The 20658-nt window shown below is 41.1% G+C and overlaps 1 protein-coding gene across 1 annotated transcript in view; it reads left to right on the top strand.

The window, feature by feature from the left end:
• RAP1B (RAP1B, member of RAS oncogene family) overlaps nucleotides 1-19829 on the top strand; it is a 92227-nt gene extending 72398 nt beyond the window's left edge. The window contains exons 6-8 of the mRNA XM_077265240.1: nucleotides 10826-10969; nucleotides 15921-16036; nucleotides 17912-19829. Coding sequence (XP_077121355.1) covers nucleotides 10826-10969; nucleotides 15921-16007 — 231 coding nt within the window. The 3' untranslated portion in view covers nucleotides 16008-16036; nucleotides 17912-19829. The remainder of the gene's footprint in view (nucleotides 1-10825; nucleotides 10970-15920; nucleotides 16037-17911) is intronic.
• The last annotated feature ends 829 nt before the right edge of the window (nucleotides 19830-20658 follow it).

The raw sequence follows: 20658 nt of genomic DNA, 5'->3' as shown, positions 1-20658 counted from the left end.
TAGTGAGCATCCAATATTAATCAGTTTAAAAATGACCAGATTCCTTAATGTAGAATACTCGCTTACCATGGAATTACCCATGGAATGTTTTGGCTTCATTCATTTTCAGTCCTGACTTTGGGATTTCTATCAAAACGATAAGTCAGCAATTAGTGTCAGTTTATGTGACTTACACTTATGGCATCCCATAACAGAACCCATCATTTATCACCTTGGTGTCTTTTAAGCAATCCTCAAGATCTACTAGAGTAGATCTTTTCCTGCCTGGTGTTTCCTTCCATTAACCAGTAAATTTTTTTTTTTCTTTCTGGTTCTGAAAGCGAAGATACTTTTAGTGTACTGTCTAAAGGGTTTAAGCTACATTTTGTGAAGTACGGATAATTTCTTTAAGTGCATGCAATGGTCTGTGGCGAATACCTCCTTTGTAGTAGGGTATATGTTTGGTGTTCTTATTATAAGACATTCTGTTTAAATATATAAAGTTAGCATGTTTCCAAGGGGAGGCATTAGTGTCCATTGGAGTACAGGGTTTATTAAGTTTACTCCCTATAATGGCCACTTTTATTTTCCATTTATCCTTTCCATATACTCTACTAGGCATAAGGATGTCAGAACCGGAGCAGGGACCAATTAGCATGTCTCACTCCTTTGGACCCTGCTTGTTCATGTGTTACATGCTTGGCAACTTAAATTACGATTTTTTTTTTCTTTATGGCTTTCCAGATTATAAGGTTAATTAGCAGCTTTAGCTATTCCATGGACCAGAGTCCCTTTATTAATAAGGCTCCATATAAAACATGCAAGTCCAAACCCATTCATGCTTTTGTATGAACTGTTACGTATATTTTATCTACTTTACAGCTTAGTTTAAAAAACAAAACTGATATAAGGCCTCTGGTGTACGTGACATAAGAGTAACCACTATAAAATGCAGTGCTTATAGAGTTAGTAAGCTTTCTTTTCACATTACATGAGATTAATTCTGAGAACCGTTTGCTTTATTTTTTTTTTACAGCGAGTTTAGGGTCAGCATAAAACATGGATGACATCCACAACTATTACAGTGGTCTGATATTCATGTCAAATAAGTTTTAAAAAGGACTTATCCCTTGTTTAGAGGGAACCTGTCTTGTAAAATATATATGATGGTTGTAACCTGACACTAATTATGAGCAGCTGTCAGTCAGTGCCGGGGGTGCGCTTACGGCCACTGCTCTCTATACACAGAGTGGTAAATGAAACGGTGCCGACACCACCCTTATGACCGAACGCTGCGCTGTCTGGGCAAAGGAGTTTATTTTCTCCTGGCAGCGGGGCTCTTAAGTGTGGGTGCCGCACTGTGACAAGGTATCATACCTGCAGGTTCATAGCGCTATTACACATGACCGCTTCCCTTTAAAAAGGATGAGTTAAAGGGCTATTCCCATCTCTAAGTTCCTATCCCAATATGTAGTACATATAATAATAGCAAATACCTCCAATTAGAAATGTAGTGTAGGTCTTCTGATTCGCTATGTCACTTACCCCATGTGCAGGGCATTGCAGTAGTTGGGTGTCCATGGTTACCACCACTAGCGACTAGCTGTCACTATGAGTGGTCGTAACCATGGGTAACTAAGCTACTGCAATGCCCTGTACATGGAATAAGTGACATAGCAAATCAGAAGAACTATATTTCATTTCTAATTGAAGGTATTTCATAATCTTATTACACCTACTACATATTGGGATAGGATCTTGGAGATGGAATAACCTTTTAAATTCCTTGTAAAAATCCCCAAGCTCCTCTTGTTTTGCCGCTCTTATCCTTTTTATGTGTTGCGCCACTCCATTAGGGAGGTATTCACGTTTGTTGCTTTTGGCCCTCTACATGTAAAATTTCTGCTTGCAGTCCAAGTAGATGTTTCTTCAAATTGTTCCCTAGGGGTTTGTGCTTACACCCCTCTGTCCCAGACCCTGCCAATCACAATATGCTAACATTACTAAGCAGTCTTAGATGCTGCTGAGCTGTGATTGGCAGTGTCTGGGAGGGGTGAAAGTCCACTCCCCCAGGAAAGTCTGGAGAAAAGCCCAGTTGGACTGAAAGCAGAAATTTTACATGCTTTGGTCCAAGAGCAACAAATGTGAATAATACACCAATGTAGTGGTGCAACGCAAAAATGTGCAAAATTGGGGGAGCTGATGGATTTTTTACAAGGTATTGTAAATAGTGATGTTGATTTCTAAAAATTATTTTGGTTTGATTGTTGGTTTGTCTCCTTGGTTATTACATAATAACAAGGTAAAGGGGGGGTTTGTCCGTGTAGCACTAGTAGTCAGTATGACCTTCATTTCTGTTGTACAATTGCAGATCATGTATCCTTTTTCATCAAGATATCTGCATACTTTCTCTGCAGTATCATTTTTGCTAAGTTTGCAGATGTCTTATTGTCTCTTTTAATTCGTCTTCGTATTTAGCAAGGACTTTTGGGTATGACCTATTTGAGAGAAGATTGACTTTATGAATCCGTTCTTGACTGCCCGTTATGCGGTACTTCATAGTCAGCAGTCTGATGCAGTCCTCACATGTTCCTCAGTGCTGTGTAGGAGGAACTTTTTTTTTTTTTCATGATTTTTCTCCATAGTGATGAGCTTTACCTCTTCACTGTTGTATTTAAGCTTTATTTAGTACAGTGAAGCACTTAAGTAATTTCCACTTCACTGCTCAGTCTTTGATAAGAGCTAATTCTCACAGAAACCCCTTGGATTATCTGAGCGCAGCGATACAAGAACACCTAATTCTGTTTACATTAAACAGGAGGCAGCACGCCTGCCTAACATCATACTCTTCAGGCCATATTGCATGTGCTGTGTCGTCAGCGATAGATGATAATGTAGGATTGGTCCTGGGATGGATGGCGCTGACACTAATTTCTACTCTACGGCTAACAATCGGGTATCGGGTAGGTTTGTATTGCTGAGTTAATAAGGGAAAATATTTGTTTACTCTCACAAAGAAAACAAAATAAACTAGTAAGGGACTGTTTCTTCTAAATGGGCAGTGTAACTACTGTCACCACATCCTTTCTATATTACTTAGTGAATATAGGCAGTGCTGTTCCTGTAATGCAGTTTCATTTCCTGTATTAAATGTACATATCACACAGAATTTAAAAAAAACTAAAAAAGATTTATGTTGAGAAAAGTGGACGTGTGTGAAAATTCATCTACAGAGATTACAAACTTTTGATCAAAACGTTCTCTCTTTTTTTTATATCATTCCTTTTTTTTTAGGCAAGGGTGGTCTCACAGACCCCAGATTACCTACAGCTGCTTTTCTACTGCCTTTTACATTCCTGTAGACTATTTGCAATATTTGGGAGTGTATTATGGATGTTAGCCCGTCATCCCCTTTAACTTGCTCACTATACAACAACGGTAGTGATCATTTTCTGCTAGTCACCTTGCATTAAGTTCATGATAGGCTACTTTCACACTAGCGTCTGTACGGGGCCGTCGCCATGCGTCGGCCCGATGTACCGACGCACATTGTGAAAATAATGAACAACGGGGGCAGCGGATGCAGTTTTTCAACACATCCGCTGCCCCATTGTAATGTCCGGGGAGGAGGGGGCGGAGTTCCGGCCGCGCATGCGCGGTCGGTAATGGAGGACACGACGCACAAAAAAACGTTCCATGGAACTTTTTTTGTGCCAACAGTCCGCCACAACATGACGCATCCGTTGCACGACGGATGCAACGTGTGGCCATACGTCGCAATGTGTCGCTAATGCAAGTCTATGGAGAAAAAACACATCCTGCGGGCAACTTTGCAGGATGCGTTTTTTCTCCAAAACGACGCATTGCGACGTACAGCAAGCGACGCAAGTGTGAAAGAAGCCTTAGTAGGAATACATAGTGTTCATGTTGTTTGCATGTTCTCTTAACTACAAGGAGATACAGATTCCCCTTCTAAGACCATATGCTAAGAATTTAGTCCGCCGGCATGAGAAATCCCATGGTGCTTTTCTATGTGCATAGGGTATTAACCCCTTCATGACCATGGGGTATTTTAGTTTTTCGCTCCCCTCCTTCCCAGAGTCATAAATTTTTTATTTTTCTGTCAATATGACCATGTGAGGGCTTATTTTTTGTGGCACAAGTTGTACTTTTGAACAACATCTTTGGTCTTACCATGTCATGTACTAGAAAACGGGAAAAAAATTCCAAGTGCGGTGAAATTGGGGGAAAAAAAGGTGCAATCCCACACTTGTTTTTTGTTTGGCTTTTTTGCTAGGTTTACTAAATGCTAAAACTGCCATTTTGATTCTCGAGGTTGTTACAAGTTCATAGACACCAACCTTGTCTAGGTTTTTTTTTATCTAAGTAGTGAAACAAAATTCCAAACTTTGCTTAAAAAAAATCTATATATATATATATATATATATATATATATATATATATATATATATATATATATATATATATATATATATATATATATATATATATATATATAATTTTTTTTTTTTTTTTTGCGTGCTGAGCTGACGTTTTTAATGATACCATTTTGGTGCAGATACGTTCTATTGATCTCCCGTTATTGCATTTTAATGCAATGTCGCGGCTACCAAAAAAAAACGTAATTCTGGCGTTTTTCTTGATACGCTGTTTAGCGCACTTTTTTTTTTTTTTTTTTGGATAGGTCGGGCGATACTGAACCCGGCAATACCAAATGTGTATATTTGAATTTTTTTAATTGTTTTATTTTGAGTGGGGCGAAAGAGGGCGTGATTTAAACTTTTTTTTTTTTCATGTTTTTTAAAACTTTTTTTTTTTTTTTTTTTTTTACTTTTGCCATGCTTCAGTAGCCTCCATGGGAGGCTAGAAGCTGGCACAACTCGATTGCCTCTGCTACATAGGATCAGATCACTCCTATGTAGCAGAATTGTTGCATTGCTATGAGCGCCGACCACTGGGTGGTGCTCATAGCAATCCAGCATCAACAACCATAGTTGTTATGCCGACGCATCGCTGCCGCCGACGCATCGCTGGCCGCGATCACGTGACGGGGGTCAGCGATGCGCTCATTTCCTGCCCGATAGCCGGAAGTGCTAGTTAAATGCTGCTGTCAGCATTTGACAGCGGCATTTAACTATTTAATAGTGGCGGATGAATCGCGATTCCACCCGCTGCTATTGCGGGCACTTGTCAGCTGTTCAAAACAGCTGATATGTCCCGGTTTTGATGCGGGCTCACCACCGGAGCCCGCATCAAAGCAGGGGATCTAACCTCGGACGTACTATCCCATCCAAGGTCAGAAAGGGGTTAAAGGGAACCTGTCACCCCTAAAATCGAAGTTGAGCTAAGCCCACCGGCATCAGGGGCTTATCTACAGCATTCTGTAGATAAGTCCCCGATGTAACCTGAAAGATGAGAAAAAGAGGTTAGATTATACTCACCTGGGGGGGCGGTCCGATCCGATGGGTGTCGCGGTCCGGTCCGGGGCCTCCTATCTTCGTACGATCACGTCCTCTTCTTGTCTTCACTCTGAGGCTCCGGCGCAGGCGTACTTTGTCTGTCCTGTGGAGGGCAGAGCAAAGTACTGCAGTGCGCAGGCGCCAGGAAAGGTCAGAGAGGCCTGGCACCTGCGCACTGCAGTACTTTGCTCTGCCCTCAACAGGGCAGACAAAGTACGCCTGCACCGGAGCCGCAGCATGACTACAAGAAGAGGACGTCATCCTATGAAGATGGGAGGCCCCAGACCACGACGCCCATCGGACCGGACCTCCCCTGGGTGAGTATAATATAACCCCTTTTTCTCATTTTTCAGGATACATCGGAGGCTTATATACAGCATTCCAGAATGCTGTAGATAAGCCCCTGATGCCGGTGGGCTTAGCTTATTTTCGATTTTGGGGTGACAGGTTCCCTTTGCAGTGTGAAATCCTTCTGACAGATTCCCTTTAACCCCTTCACCCCCAAGGGTGGTTTGCACGTTAATGACCGGGCCAATTTTTACAATTCTGACCACTGTCCCTTTATGAGGTTATAACTCTGGAACGCTTCAACGGATCTTGGCGATTCTGACATTGTTTTCTCGTGACATATTGTACTTCATGATAGTGGTAAAATTTCTTCGATATAAGTTGCGTTTATTTGTGAAAAAAACGAATATTTGGCGAAAATTTTGAAAATTTCGCAATTTTCCAACTTTTAATTTTTATGCCCTTAAATCACAGACATATGTCACGCAAAATACTTAATAAGTAACATTTCCCACATGTCTACTTTACATCAGCACAATTTTGGAACCAACATTTTTTTTTGTGACGGAGTTATAAGGGTTAAAAGTTGACCAGCAATTTCTCATTTTTACAACACCATTTTTTTTTAGGGACCACATCTCATTTGAAGTCATTTTGAGGGGTCTATATGATAGAAAATACCCAAGTGTGACACCATTCTAAAAACTGCACCCCTCAAGGTACTCAAAACCACTTTCAAGAAGTTTATTAACCCTTCAGGTGTTTCACAGGAATTTTTGGAATGTTTAAATAAAAATGAACATTTAACTTTTTTTCACACAAAATTTATTTCAGATCCAATTTGTTTTATTTTACCAAGGGTAACAGGAGAAAATAGACCCCAAAATTTGTTGTACAATTTGTCCTGAGTATGCTGATACCCCATATGTGGGGGTAATCCACTGTTTGGGCGCATGGCAGAGCTCGGAAGGAAAGGAGCGCCATTTGACTTTTCAATGCAAAATTGACTGGAATTGAGATGGGACGCCATGTTGCATTTGGAGAGCCCCTGATGTGCCTAAACATTGAAACCCCCCACAAGTGACACCATTTTGGAAAGTAGACCCCCTAAGGAACTTATCTAGATGTGTGGTGAGCACTTTGACCCAACAAGTGCTTCACAGAAGTTTATAATGCAGAGCGGTAAAAATAAAAAATCATATTTTTTCACAAAAATGATCATTTCGCCCCCAATTTTTTATTTTCCCAAAGGTAAGAGAAGAAATTGGACCCCAAAAATTGTTGTGCAATTTGTCCTGAGTACGCTGATACCCCATATGTGGGTGTAAACCATTGTTTGGGCGCAGGGCAGAGCTCGGAAGGGAAGGAGCGCCATTTGACTTTTCAATGCAAAATTGACTGGAATTGAGATGGGACGTCATGTTGCGTTTGGAGAGCTCCTGATGTGCCTAAACATTGAAACCCCCCACAAGTGACACCATTTTGGAAAGTAGACCCCCTAAGGAACTTATCTAGATGTGTGGTGAGCACTTTGACCCAACAAGTGCTTCACAGAAGTTTATAATGCAGAGCCGTAAAAATAAAAAATCATATTTTTTCACAAAAATGATCTTTTCGCCCCCAATTTTTTATTTTCCCAAGGGTAAGAGAAGAAATTGGACCCCAAAAATTGTTGTGCAATTTGTCCTGAGTACGACGATACCCCATATGTGGGGGTAAACCACTGTTTGGGCGCATAGCAGAGCTCGGAAGGGAAGGAGCGCTATTTTACTTTTCAATGCAAAATTGACTGGAATTAAGATGGGATGCCATGTTGCGTTTGCAGAGCCCCTGATGTGCCTAAACATTAAAAACCCCCACAAGTGACACCATTTTGGAAAGTAGACCCCCTAAGGAACTTATCTAGATGTGTTTTGAGAGCTTTGAACCCCCAAGTGTTTCACTACAGTTTATAACGCAGAGCCGTGAAAATAAATTCTTTTTTTTTTTCACAAAAATGATTTTTTAGCCCCCAGTTTTGTATTTTCACAAGGGTAACAGGATAAATTGGACCCCAAAATTTGTTGCCCAAATTTGTCCTGAGTATGCTGATACCCCATATGTGGGGGGGAACCACTGTTTGGGCGCATGACAGAGCTCGGAAGGGAAGGAGCGCCATTTGGAATGCAGACTTAAATGGATTGGTCTGCAGGCGTCACGTTGCATTTGCAGAGCCCCTGATGTACCCAAACAGTACAAACCCCCCACAAGTGACCCCATATTGGAAACTAGACCCCCCCCAAGGAACTTATCTAGATGTGTTGTGAGAACTTTGAACCCCCAAGTGTTTCACTACAGTTTACAACGCAGAGCCGTGAAAATAAAAAATCCTTTTTTTCCCACAAAACTTATTTTTTGGCCCCCAGTTTTGTATTTTCCCAAGGGTAGCAGGAGAAATTGGACCCCAAAAGATGATGTCCAATTTGTCCTGAGTACGCTGATACCCCATATGTTGGGGTAAACCCCTGTTTGGGCACACGGGAGAGCTCGGAAGGGAATAAGCACTGTTTTCCTTTTTCAACGCAGAATTGGCTGGAATTCAGATCGGATGCCATATCCCGTTTGGAAAGCCCCTGATGTGCCTAAACAATGGAAACCCCCCAATTATAACTGAAACCCTAATCCAAACACACCCCTTACCCTAATCCCAACAGTAACCCTAACCACTCCTCTAACCCAGACACACCCAACCCTATTCCCAACCGTAAATGTAATCCAAACCCTAACCCTATCTTTAGCCCCAACCATAACTGTAGCCCCAACCCTAGCCCCAACCCTAGCCCTAACCCTAGCCCTAACCCTAGCAATAACCCTAGCCCTATCACTAGCCCTAACACTAGCCGTAACACTAGCCCTAACCCTAGCAATAACCCTAGTCCTAACTCTAGCCCTAACCCTAACCCTAATGGGAAAATGGAAATAAATACATTTTTTAATTTTTTTATTTTTCCCTAACTAAGGGGGTGATGAAGGGGGGTTTGATTTACTTTTATAGCGGGTTTTTTAGCGGATTTTTATGATTGGCAGCCGTCACACACTGAAAGACGCTTTTCATTGCAAAAAATATTTTTTGCGTTACCACATTTTGAGAGCTGTAATTTTTCCATATTTGAGTCCACAGAGTCATGTGAGATCTTGTTTTTTGCGGGATGCGTTGACGTTTTTATTGGTAACATTTTCGGACACGTGACATTTTTTGATCGCTTTTTATTCCGATTTTTGTGAGGCAGAGTGATCAAAAACCAGCTATTCATGAATTTCTTTTTGGGGAGGCGTTTATACCGTTCCGCGTTTGGTAAAATTGATAAAGCAGTTTTATTCTTCGGGTCAGTACGATTACAGCGATATCTCATTTATATCATTTTTTTTATGTTTTGGCGCTTTTATACGATAAAAACTATTTTATAGAAAAAATAATTATTTTGGTATCGCTTTATTCTCAGGACTATAACTTTTTTATTTTTTTGCTGATGATGCTGTATGGCGGCTCGCTTTTTGCGGGACAAGATGACGTTTTCAGCGGTACCATGGTTATTTATATCAGTCTTTTTGATCGCGTGTTATTCCACTTTTTGTTCGGCGGTATGATAATAAAGCGTTGTTTTTTGCCTCGTTTTTTTTTTTTTTTTCTTACGGTGTTTACTGAAGGGGTTAACTAGTGGGCCAGTTTTATTGGTCGGGTTGTTACGGACGCGGCGATACTAAATATGTGTACTTTTATTGTTTTTTTTATTTTATTTAGATAAAGAAATGTATTTATGGGAATAATATTTTTTTTTTTTTTCATTATTTTGGAATATTTTTTTTTATTTTTTTTTACACATTTGGAATTTTTTTTTTAACTTTTTTACTTTGCCCCAGGGGGGGACAATACAGATCGGTGATCTGTCAGTTTGCATAGCACTCTGACAGATCACCGATCTGCGAGAAGTGCAGGCTGCTTCACAGTGCCTGCTCTGAGCAGGCGTCTGTGAAGCCACCTCCCTCCCTGCAGGACCCGGATCCGCGGCCATCTTGGATCCGGGTCTGGAGCAGGCAGGGAGGGAGGTAAGACCCTCGCAGCAACGCGATCACATCGCGTTGCTGCGGGGGGCTCAGGGAAGCCCGCAGGTAGCCCCCTCCCTGCGCGATGCTTCCCTGCACCGCCGGCACATCGCGATCATGTTTGATCGCGGTGTGCCGGGGGTTAATGTGCCGGGGGCGGTCCGTGACCGCTCCTGGCACATAGTGCCGGATGTCAGCTGCGATATGCAGCTGACACCCGGCCGCGATCGGCCGCGCTCCCCCCGTGAGCGCGGCCGATCGCGTATGACGTACTATTCCGTCCTTGGGAAGTAGGGCCCACCCCACATGGACGGAATAGTACGTCTAATGACAGAAAGGGGTTAAACGATTTATATATGCATGTAGCTCTTTTAAATATTCGTACAGCAGAACCTTTACATGGCCAATTCAATCCTCCTTTACTGAGAAATCAGTGTTTGCACGAATATGCTAATGAGGCTGAAGCCTCTGTCACTCCAGCTCTGTTCCCCACTCAGCGTCGCCTCTTTTTTTTTGACTGATTGCTCCCTTTCCTGAAGGCAAAGTCAAGCAGAAGTGGCTCTGGAAAATTAAAACTTTTAGTAACCCTTTAGTATCATTTTTTTTCAAGAATCACTCTCAACAGTTTTATCCTCTTGATATATTGCAGTCATCATATTATATAGCACTGTGCACTTACAACTGATCATTTTGCCTTTCTATCCAGCTAAGGCTACTTTCACACATCAGGTTTTCACCGTCAAGCACAATCCGGCGAATTTTGCAAAAAACGGATCCAGCAAACATTTTGAAAAACTGATGCGACGGATCCATTTTTTAAAATCCGGGGATAAAATTTGTACTTCCTGTTCCAGAGAGAGAGAGAACACAGTGCTATATAATATATATTAACTGCAAAAGATTAAGAGGATAAAAGTGCTGATGGGAGTGCTTCTTTCATATGCATAACGATCAATGTATAAGATGAAATGTCTAACCCGATCTCTCATTTCTAGGTGCCAATGATTTTGGTTGGAAACAAATGTGACTTGGAAGATGAAAGGGTTGTTGGCAAAGAGCAAGGGCAGAATCTAGCAAGACAGTGGAACAATTGTGCATTCCTGGAGTCTTCTGCCAAGTCCAAGATTAATGTCAACGAGGTAAACATTAGATCACGTTTGTGGCAAGTTATGTTACAGTTTTGACGAAGGTTTTCTTGAGGTGAACTATTTATTTATGACCTAATTTACCATGTTTTGGCAACGTACATGGTGAGGCATTATACACTGCATGGTTCCCCAGAATTGAATAAGACCATACAAATGTCTTCAGTTGATGAAAGACCATGTTGCTTACTTTTAGCAAGGCTGCATTCAAGTGTCCTTGTTTCATGATCCATATACTTATTGAGATTTATGGACCAGCAGCGGATCCCCTGACCTGAACTCAGCCGTCTTATAAACAAGTGAGATTAAATTCAGATTAGAAGACTCGCAGACAATCCGGAAACCAACATGTAAATGCGGCTTTATCCTTTTACCTCGATTGGGCTAGGTCTTGTAGCTCTGTTAGCAGATCAAGTGATGTGAAAGTTTTCCAGTTTGGTCACTCTTGTATGGTCTTTTATTAGTCATCTTTTGTTCAAAGGTATTTACTTTTATATTAACCACTTTCATTGCATATTAATCTTTGCCCAATAATATGGATGAGTGAAAAGAACATGAGATTAGGTAAAAACAGTTCTCCAAACAGTAGGAAAAGTCCCAGATCTGCCCTATTCATAGTTCTATTCATAGTTATGAAGGAAGATTTTGAATCCATCTAGTTCAACCTATAGCCTAACCTAACATGCCCTAACATGTTGATCCAGAGGAAGGCAAAAAAACCCATGTGGCAAAAAGTAAGCTCCACATTGGGGAAAAAAATTCCTTCCCGACTCCACACACGGCAATCAGACTAATTCCCTGGATCAATGCCCTATCAAGAAATCTATTATATATAACCTGTAACATTATACTTTTCCAGAAAGGCATCCAGTCCCCTCTTAAATTTAAGCAATGAGTCACTCATTACAACATCATACGGCAGAGAGTTCCATAGTCTCACTGCTCTTACAGTAAAGAATCCGTGTCTGTTATTATGCTTAAACCTTTTTTCCTCCAGACGTAGTGGATGCCCCCTTGTCCCCATCTCAGGTCTATGATTAAAAAGATCAGAAAGGTCTTTGTACTGTCCCCTCATATATTTATACATTAAAATAAGATCACCCCTTAGCCTTTGTTTTTCCAAACTAAATAGCCCCAAGTGTAATAACCTATCTTGGTATTGCAGACCCCCCAGTCCTCTAATAACCTTGGTCGCTCTTCTCTGCACCCGCTCTAGTTCAGCTATGTCTTTCTTATACACCGGAGACCAGAACTGTGCACAGTATTCTAAGTGTGGTTGAACTAGTGACTTGTATAGTGGTAAAATTATGTTCTCCTCATGAGCATCTATGCCTTTTTTAATGCATCCCATTATTTTATTTGCCTTTGTAGCAGCTGCCTGACACTGGCCACTAAATGTGAGCTTGTCATCCACCCATACTCCCAGGTCTTTTTCATTGACGGTTTTGCCCAGAGTTTTAGAATTTAGCACATAGTTATACATCTTATTACTTCTACCCAAGTGCCTGACCTTACATTTATCCCCATTAAAGCTCATTTGCCATTTGTCAGCCCAAGCTTCTAGTTTACATAAATCATCCTGTAATATAAAATTGTCCTCCTCTGTATTGATTACCCTGCAGAGTTTAGTGTCATCTGCAAATATTGAAATTCTGCTCTGTATGCCCCCTACAAGGTCATTAATAAATATGTTAAAAAGAAGAGGGCCTAATACTGACCCCTGTGGTACCCCACTGCTAACCGCAACCCAGTCTGAGTGTGCTCCATTAATAACCACCCTTTGTTTCCTATCCCTGAGCCAGCTCTTAACCCACTTACACATATTTTCCCCTATCCCCATTATTCTCATTTTATGTATCAACCTTTTGTGTGGCACCATATCAAAAGCTTTTGAAAAGTCCATATACACTACGTCCACTGCGTTCCCTTGGTCCAGTCCGGAACTTACCTCTTCATAGAAGCTGATCAAATTAGTCTGACATGAACGGCCCCTAGTAAACCCATGTTGGTATTGGGTCATGAGGTTATTCCTCTTCAGATACTCCAGTATAGCATCCCTTAGAATGCCCTCCAGGATTTTACCCACAGTAGAGGTTAAGCTTACTGGCCTATAATTACCGAGTTCAGTTTTTGTCCACTTTTTGAATATTGGCACCACATATGCTATACGCCAGTCCTGTGGTACAGTCCTTGTTATTATGGAGTCTTTAAAGATTAAAAATAATGGTCTATCAATGACTGTACTTAGTACCTGCAGTACTCAGGGGTGTATCCCATCCGGGCTCGGAGATTTGTCAATTTTAGTGATTTTTAGACGCCGCCGTACTTCCTGCTGGGTTAAGCAGGTGACATTTAACCCCTTCATGACCGTGGGATTTTCCGTTTTTCCGTATTCGTTTTTCACTCCCCTCCTTCCCAGAGCCATAACTTTTTTTATTTTTCCGTCAATTTGGCCATGTGAGGGCTTATTTTTTGCGGGACGAGTTGTACTTTTGAACGACATCATTGGTTTTACCATGTCGTGTACTAGAAAACGGGAAAAAAATTCCAAGTGCGGTGAAATTGCAAAAAAAGTGCAATCCCACACTTGTTTTTTGCTTGGCTTTTTTGCTAGGTTCACTAAATGCTAAAACTGACCTGCCAGGTTATGATTCTCCAGGTCATTACGAGTTCATAGACACCTAACATGACTAGGTTATTTTTTACCTAAGTGGTGAAAAAAAATTCCAAACTTTGCTAAAAAAAAAAAAAAAAAATTGCGCTATTTTCCGATACTCGTAGCGTCTACATTTTTCATGATCTGGGGTCGGTTGAGGGCTTATTTTTTTGCGTGCCAAGCTGGGGTTTTTAATGATACCATTTTGGTGCAGATATGTTCTTTTGATCGCCCGTTATTGCATTTAAATGCAATGTCACGGCGACCAAAAAAACGTAATTCTGGCGTTTCGGATTTTTTTCTCATTACGCCGTTTAGCGATCAGGTTAATGCTTTTTTTTTTATTGATCGGGCGATTCTGAACGCGGCGATACCAAATATGTGTAGGTTTGATTTTTTTTGTATTGATTTATTTTGATTGGGGCGAAAGGGGGGTGATTTAAACTTTTATGTTTTTTTTAATTTTTTTCACACTTTTTTTTTTTTTTTAACTTTTGCCATGCTTCAATAGCCTCCATGGGAGGCTAGAAGCAGGCACAACTCGATCGCCTCTGCTACATAACAGCAATCATCAGATCGCTGCTATGCAGCAGAAAATCAGGTGTGCTGTGAGTGCCGACCACAGGGTGGCGCTCACAGCTACCAGCGATCAGTAACCATAGAGGTCTCAAGGACCTCTATGGTTACAATACTGGAGCATCGCCGACCCCCGATCATGTGACGGGGGTCGGCGATGACGTCATTTCCGGCCGCCCGGCCGGATGCGGTAGTTAAATGCCACTGTCTGCGTTTGACAGCGGCATTTAACTAGTTAATAGCGGCGGGTGAATCGCGATTTCACCCGCCGCTATTGCAGGCACATGTCAGCTGTTCAAAACAGCTGACATGTCCCGGCTTTGATGCGGGCTCACCGCGGAGCCCTGCATCAAAGCAGGGGAACTGACGTCGGACGTACTATCTTGTCCGACGTCAGGAAGGGGTTAATGGGGAATTTTTGTTATCACTGATCATATTGTCTGCCATGGGATTTTCTTTTGTAAATACTGATTGAAAAAAAGTCATTTAGCATATTGGCTTTTTTCTCTTCGCCACGACAGCACCCACTTGAGAGAGAGGGGATCCGCCCCTAGGAACAGGAAACCCTATGGAGAGATAAAAGGGGCGGTCCCCCTCGCTCCCACAGTTGGGTTACAGAGATTGCGAGGAACCGCCCACCAGATTTAGTAGGCAATTTGATTTCATCATTTATCATTAGTTAACTTAGTATGGCTAACTACAAGAACCAAAAACACCCTTAATCGTGCTTTTATAAAAATAACTTAATAGGGTGGGAAGTAAAGGGGGTGCTGTCGTGGCTCTATAAAAGAGCATTACCGGTACGTAATCCGGTGTTTCCTCATCCTCATCCACCATTTCACCCAGACTGTTTTTAAGGGGGCCAACACTATCATTTTTTAGTTTCTTACTATTTATGTAGTTAAAGAATATTTTGGGATTATTTTTACTCTATCTGACAATGAGTCTCTGTCTCAATCTTTGCTGCCTTGATTTGCTTTTTACAGAATTTATTTAATTTTCTGTATTTATTTAATGCCTCATCGCTACCTACTTCCTTTAATTCTCTAAATGCTTTCTTTTTGTCACTTATTGCGCCCCTTACAGCTTTATTTAGCCATATTGGTTTCCTCCTATTTCTAGCATGTTTATTCCCATACAGTATATACTGTGCACATATCCTACCCAGGATGCTTATAAACGTCTCCCATTTGGACGAACCAGTAGTTGGGGAACAAGCTTTCGTAGCTGCACTTGTTCCCAGCTATTGACCCATTGAAACTTGCCAGACAAATTAGCAATAATTTGTATGTATGTTTGTATAATGTCATTGGCACCACATTTGCCCATGTGATCAGGAGATATTCTGACAAGAGTATGCACTGTACATGGTAATAGAACAGTCTTATTAGCAATCAACTGTCTGCATCACTATTGTGTTTGCCTGTGTTAGGATAGTCAATAACTATTGGTTGACTTGTATGCAGCTGTCAACATGGATCAGCCAGAAGATTTATGTTTGATACAACTTTTACAAGTAGAATCTGCATTTTAACTATAAGGTTTTAGTTAACAAACCTCCTTATTCATATATTGAAACCCTTCATGATCCAGAAAACTTTAAAGCTTTAAATTCCATTCATACCTGACGACTGACCCCCAAAATGTAGTGAATTTAATCCACGTGTTTGCCTTTCCCAGCAAATTACTTTTTTTCTTCTTTTCCATTCACAGATTTTTTATGATCTTGTACGACAAATTAACAGAAAAACTCCTGTACCGGGCAAGGCACGCAAAAAGTCAACATGTCAGCTGCTTTAATACACAGATGTGCTGTAGCTCTGAGCCAGGTATGACTCCCTGATATTCTGTTAGTGTATGATCCATCAATAATTTAAGCAATAAACCTTAGGTACAGTAAGTTCATTTTCCCTCCTTTTAATGGGGTTGTCCGGCCCAAATCAATAAGTCTGCCGTCACTTTGTGTGACTACAGACTTGTGAAACTCCCCAATGCATTCACTGTACTCTGCTGGGATTCGCCAGTTACTGACCCAGGATTGGAGGGTATGTATGCGTTATACATACTCCAGGCCAGAGCTCAGGCCAGTGGCCTCAGCGTCGCCCAAAAAAATTGTATGGAGCTAGACCACACTCACTGGACGGTCGTGTCACTAGTCGGGGCATAGCCTTGCTCCATACAAGTGTATGAAGCGAGGCTGCACCCACTGGACTGGCTCTGGCTGAAAGTATGTATAACTCATACATACCCTCCAGTCCCAACTCAGAAACTAGCGAATCCCCACAGGGCACAGTGTGCGCGCTGGGGGAATTCATTAAGCCTGCAGTCACACAGTGACTGCTGACTTACCAATTTGGACCAGACAACCCCTTTTAAGCTGTTTATTAGCCAACTAAGTTAATTTCTTGTGTTCGCCAACGACATTGCACATAATGCTTCATCTCTAGTAAGCAGGGCAGATGGGAATCTGGGCATTGCTTCCCATTACCCATGTAATATAGAACTTCATAAATTAATGTACATTACAGCTACCTAGTAGCTGGCTGTAAAACAGCCAGTTACACAAAGCCACATTGTGTCGAAACATTTATTAAAGAGGACCTGTCACCAATTGTTTCATGTTGAACTGGACACACTATGTAATTGTGGCTGCACAGTGGAATAAGTGTGCAGGATTTTTTTTATTTTAAACAAAGCCCCTGTGGGTGATTGGGCAGCACAGCTGAGTTTAGCTATGTCGCATTTCAAACCCTTCTATCAGCTCTCCTATCGCTGTCAGCTTAGCTGTACCACCCCTCCCCCACATTGCCTGTCTGGCGATGAGCTCAAAGTATCAGAATCACACTGTCTATTGTGTTCATTCTCACCCTGCAGTGAAATCAGAGCAGGATGTCCTAATATTTCACAGTAGTAGTCCAGAACAGACAGTTTACTCTTGTGTGAGATTAAATGACTGCCCTGATCTCACTGCAGAGCAAATACAAGTTGCCTGAGCACAGCACATCCACTTTCTTTCTCTGATATGATGGACCAAACTGCATAAAGGAATCGGGATGAAGGTGTCACTCATACGCTGCTGATGACGAACTGACAAGGTAATATATTAAATATCTTAAAACATTTTGTTGTGCAGGGTTAAAGAGTCAACGCATTTCGAGCTCATGCAGGACCTCTTCATCAGGACAAAAGCCTAGGTTTCTAGGCTTTTGTCCTGATGAAGAGGTCCTGCATGACCTCGAAATGCGTTGACTCTTCAAACCTACACAATAAATGTTTTGATAGATTACCTTGTCGGTCCGTCATTAGCAGCGTATGAGTGACAACTTTATCCTTTTATGCACGCACGCACGCACGCACACACACGCGCACACACACACTCATACACTGCAAAATATATATTCACTTCCACTGCCCTTCTGAATAAAGCAACGCCCTATCCTCACACACTGCGTCTAGTAAAAGTGCCAACGGTTTGCCACCACTGGGATAGGCCATAAATGGAAATATGATCTTAATTTCTGTTAATACAGGTAATAATGGTTACGGTGTCAGTCGTATTAAAGCTAGCAGATAAAACGTTCATTGTGTGCCAACTCCAACTAACCAGTTCAGTGCAGATAAGAATGGATGCAGCATAACTAACCAGCTACTGATCTTGTAAATCTTATTCAAGTACCACCACTGATTTTTGCCCCTCATTTCAGGTCTGAAGAACTGTTGTCTAACAACAGTCCCAGCATTCCAACTCAAATTATCCTGTCAATGACTCCAATGGACTTTCCTGTGGTGGTACCCTTTACAGTATGGATGGAAGTTGCAAGCTTAGATTGTGCACCATCAGATCCCCCTCCTAAAGTCACAAGAAAGATGCCTGCTTTTGAGATGTTATTCACATATGCAACTGGGAACAACAGAGCCAAAATCCAGTATTACTGCTACCAGAGACATTGTTCACGCAGCAATGTTTTCACGCGTCCAAAAACGTGTACTGTATTCTTTCACAAGCCCCTCCTTTCTATCGGAGTGTACAATGAAAAGCACCACTATTTTAGCTTACTAAACGAGAAAGTCCAAAGAGCTCCTCTATAGACTACTCCTGATGACCATGCATCTTTGGTATTCGTAGCTTCTTGTAACTATTTTTTTTCCTTCCTTTAAAGAAATACAAGAGCAACATCTATTGTGTTATATGAAGTGCTTCTCACAACTGATTTTTTTTTTCTGCCTTCCTTCTTCATTTTTAGGGAATCCTGTGGAGACTTGCATTGCACCCTTCTGGACGCAAGAGAGTCATGACAATAAATGTATTTTTCATAGTCTGTCTTGGTTGAACATTCTGCCTTTGATAGCTCTTTGGAGGGACACCCATAAGTTCCTTTCTCTTTATTACTCAAGTGTTTCCATTCCCCACTCGGTTTACATAGGGACAACTGTTTATAGATGTGTATACAGTAGGGGTCTACAACAAGAAGTGTATATTTTAAGAGTTCTTTTTTTAATGATTTATCAATATTTTGTAAATCATTTTCCAGGCTTCTGCAGCTGTAGATTCTCACTGTGAGCCCCTGTCTTTCCCCCTGCTTGCTCATGCATATGTGTATTTGCAATACCAAATAATACAGATTTAGTACCTTTTCTTGTCAGTGGTTGTTTCCCATGCGTATTGTTTTGGTTGCGTTGGTTAATGGTGGAAGAGTCTAGTGGATGTGAATGTGGGACGTAATTTTTAATCCTGTGTTATCAGTCACAAGGCCTATGTTGCAGTAATTACCTTTTTTTTCTTTCTTTTTTTGCTGGTTTATTTATATCAATGCCTTGTTGCTTTGTATGCATTAATGATTGGGTGTAAAAATGGTGTATATATCCAGCAGGGAACCACAGTAATTCAATTGACCAACCTAATGCTACAACTGCTTTATGGTGGCCAAATGTAAAGCCTTAAATAAAGTGGTGCGATTTTGTATAACAGCATCAGTTCAATAAATTTGCATTGCCATGGAAGGGCTCTCATCATGAGAATCTGCCACTTTAGTGCTTTCTACTAACAGCACCTGGTAATGCTGGCATCACTGAAGTGCACCGCATAAACACTCTGCAGCCTTCCCCTCTTATGTGCCAATTTGGAGAAACATAGGGCCCTCCAGTGTCACAGGCAGTTCTGCGAAATAATACATGAATATTTTGTAAAAGTCAATTTAATTCTTTGTTCTGGAAGATGCATATAGCAGTCTAAAAAAAAAAAAAAAAAAAATTGCAGCGCTTCTTGAAAACATCACAAATAGCAATGACAGCGTAAATAATTGAATGATTTTCTTGACTTGCAGGTGTTTTTGTTCACATTGTGCATTAAAGGTTAATTATCTCATTTGTTTTCTTTCTGCTTATTTTGTTCAGGCAGCAAACTGAAGGATATTTTCTGCTCAGGAGGAACACCATTTCTTCCTAGAGTTTTCATGTGACTTTTATTTGCTTTGCCAAAGTGGCAGCCTGTCCTGTAACTTTTTTTTTTTCCCCATTGCTTACAGATCGTGTTGAGTTAGTTTTCTCCCCCTTTGCGAATTGTCAGCTGAACTCTGCTTATACACAGACGGAAATAAAATACTGTACTTTCTTGTATACAGATTTGTCTCATGGTCCTCTAACTGAAAGGCTGTGGCATGTACACGTCAGTTCTGTTTACTAGCTCCATCGATTACTAGCCACAACATATGTCTGAATCTGTAGTGTCTGTTATAAGCAAAGAGTCTCTTACCAAAATAAAATGCATTTGGATTTAATGTGCAGGTTATTCATCTTTCATCAGGACCGGTAAACATAATGGTCTATATTATCCACATGTACCCTTTTCATACTATGTTCTATATAGTTTCATATAAATGGACACAATAAATAAATATATTACATACTGTACGTACCTACATACAGCCAGCCAGCCAGCTCTGGCAAAAATTAAGAGACCACTGCAGTTTTATAAAAATCAGCATCTCTACATGTCTGAAAGCCATTCCATTCCAGTGTCAGTTGAATTCCAACCAGAGTACACCTCATTCTACTTAATGTGCTTCTGATTAGGTGATCACCTGAACCAAATCTTATTTAACGAAAGAAAGAATAAAAAGCACTGCTGTGGTGTTCACACTTCCTTGCAATAGGACAAGCTGGATGGCAAAACAAGTGCTAGTAATATCCCAAAAGTAACAGGAATGAAAAAATAACTTTTGACCATGCCAAAGGAGTTAAAAAGAAAAGTATCTTGCGTGAGGAAAAGAAGGGCTCTATTCTGGCTTAACTAGCAGAGGGATACAGTGAGTGTCATGTTGCCTTCATCCTTAAAATTTCTAAGATGGCAGTCTATTACAGCAAAGTCAAGCAGCAGACATTGGGGACAACAAAGCTACAGACCGGCACAGAGGGTGGAAATGACTCTCCACTGACCGGGATGACCGTCCTC

The sequence above is a fragment of the Ranitomeya variabilis genome, chromosome 5 (assembly GCF_051348905.1).
Source record: "Ranitomeya variabilis isolate aRanVar5 chromosome 5, aRanVar5.hap1, whole genome shotgun sequence".
Lineage (NCBI taxonomy): Eukaryota > Metazoa > Chordata > Amphibia > Anura > Dendrobatidae > Ranitomeya > Ranitomeya variabilis.
This window is presented reverse-complemented; position numbering and strand designations above follow the sequence as displayed.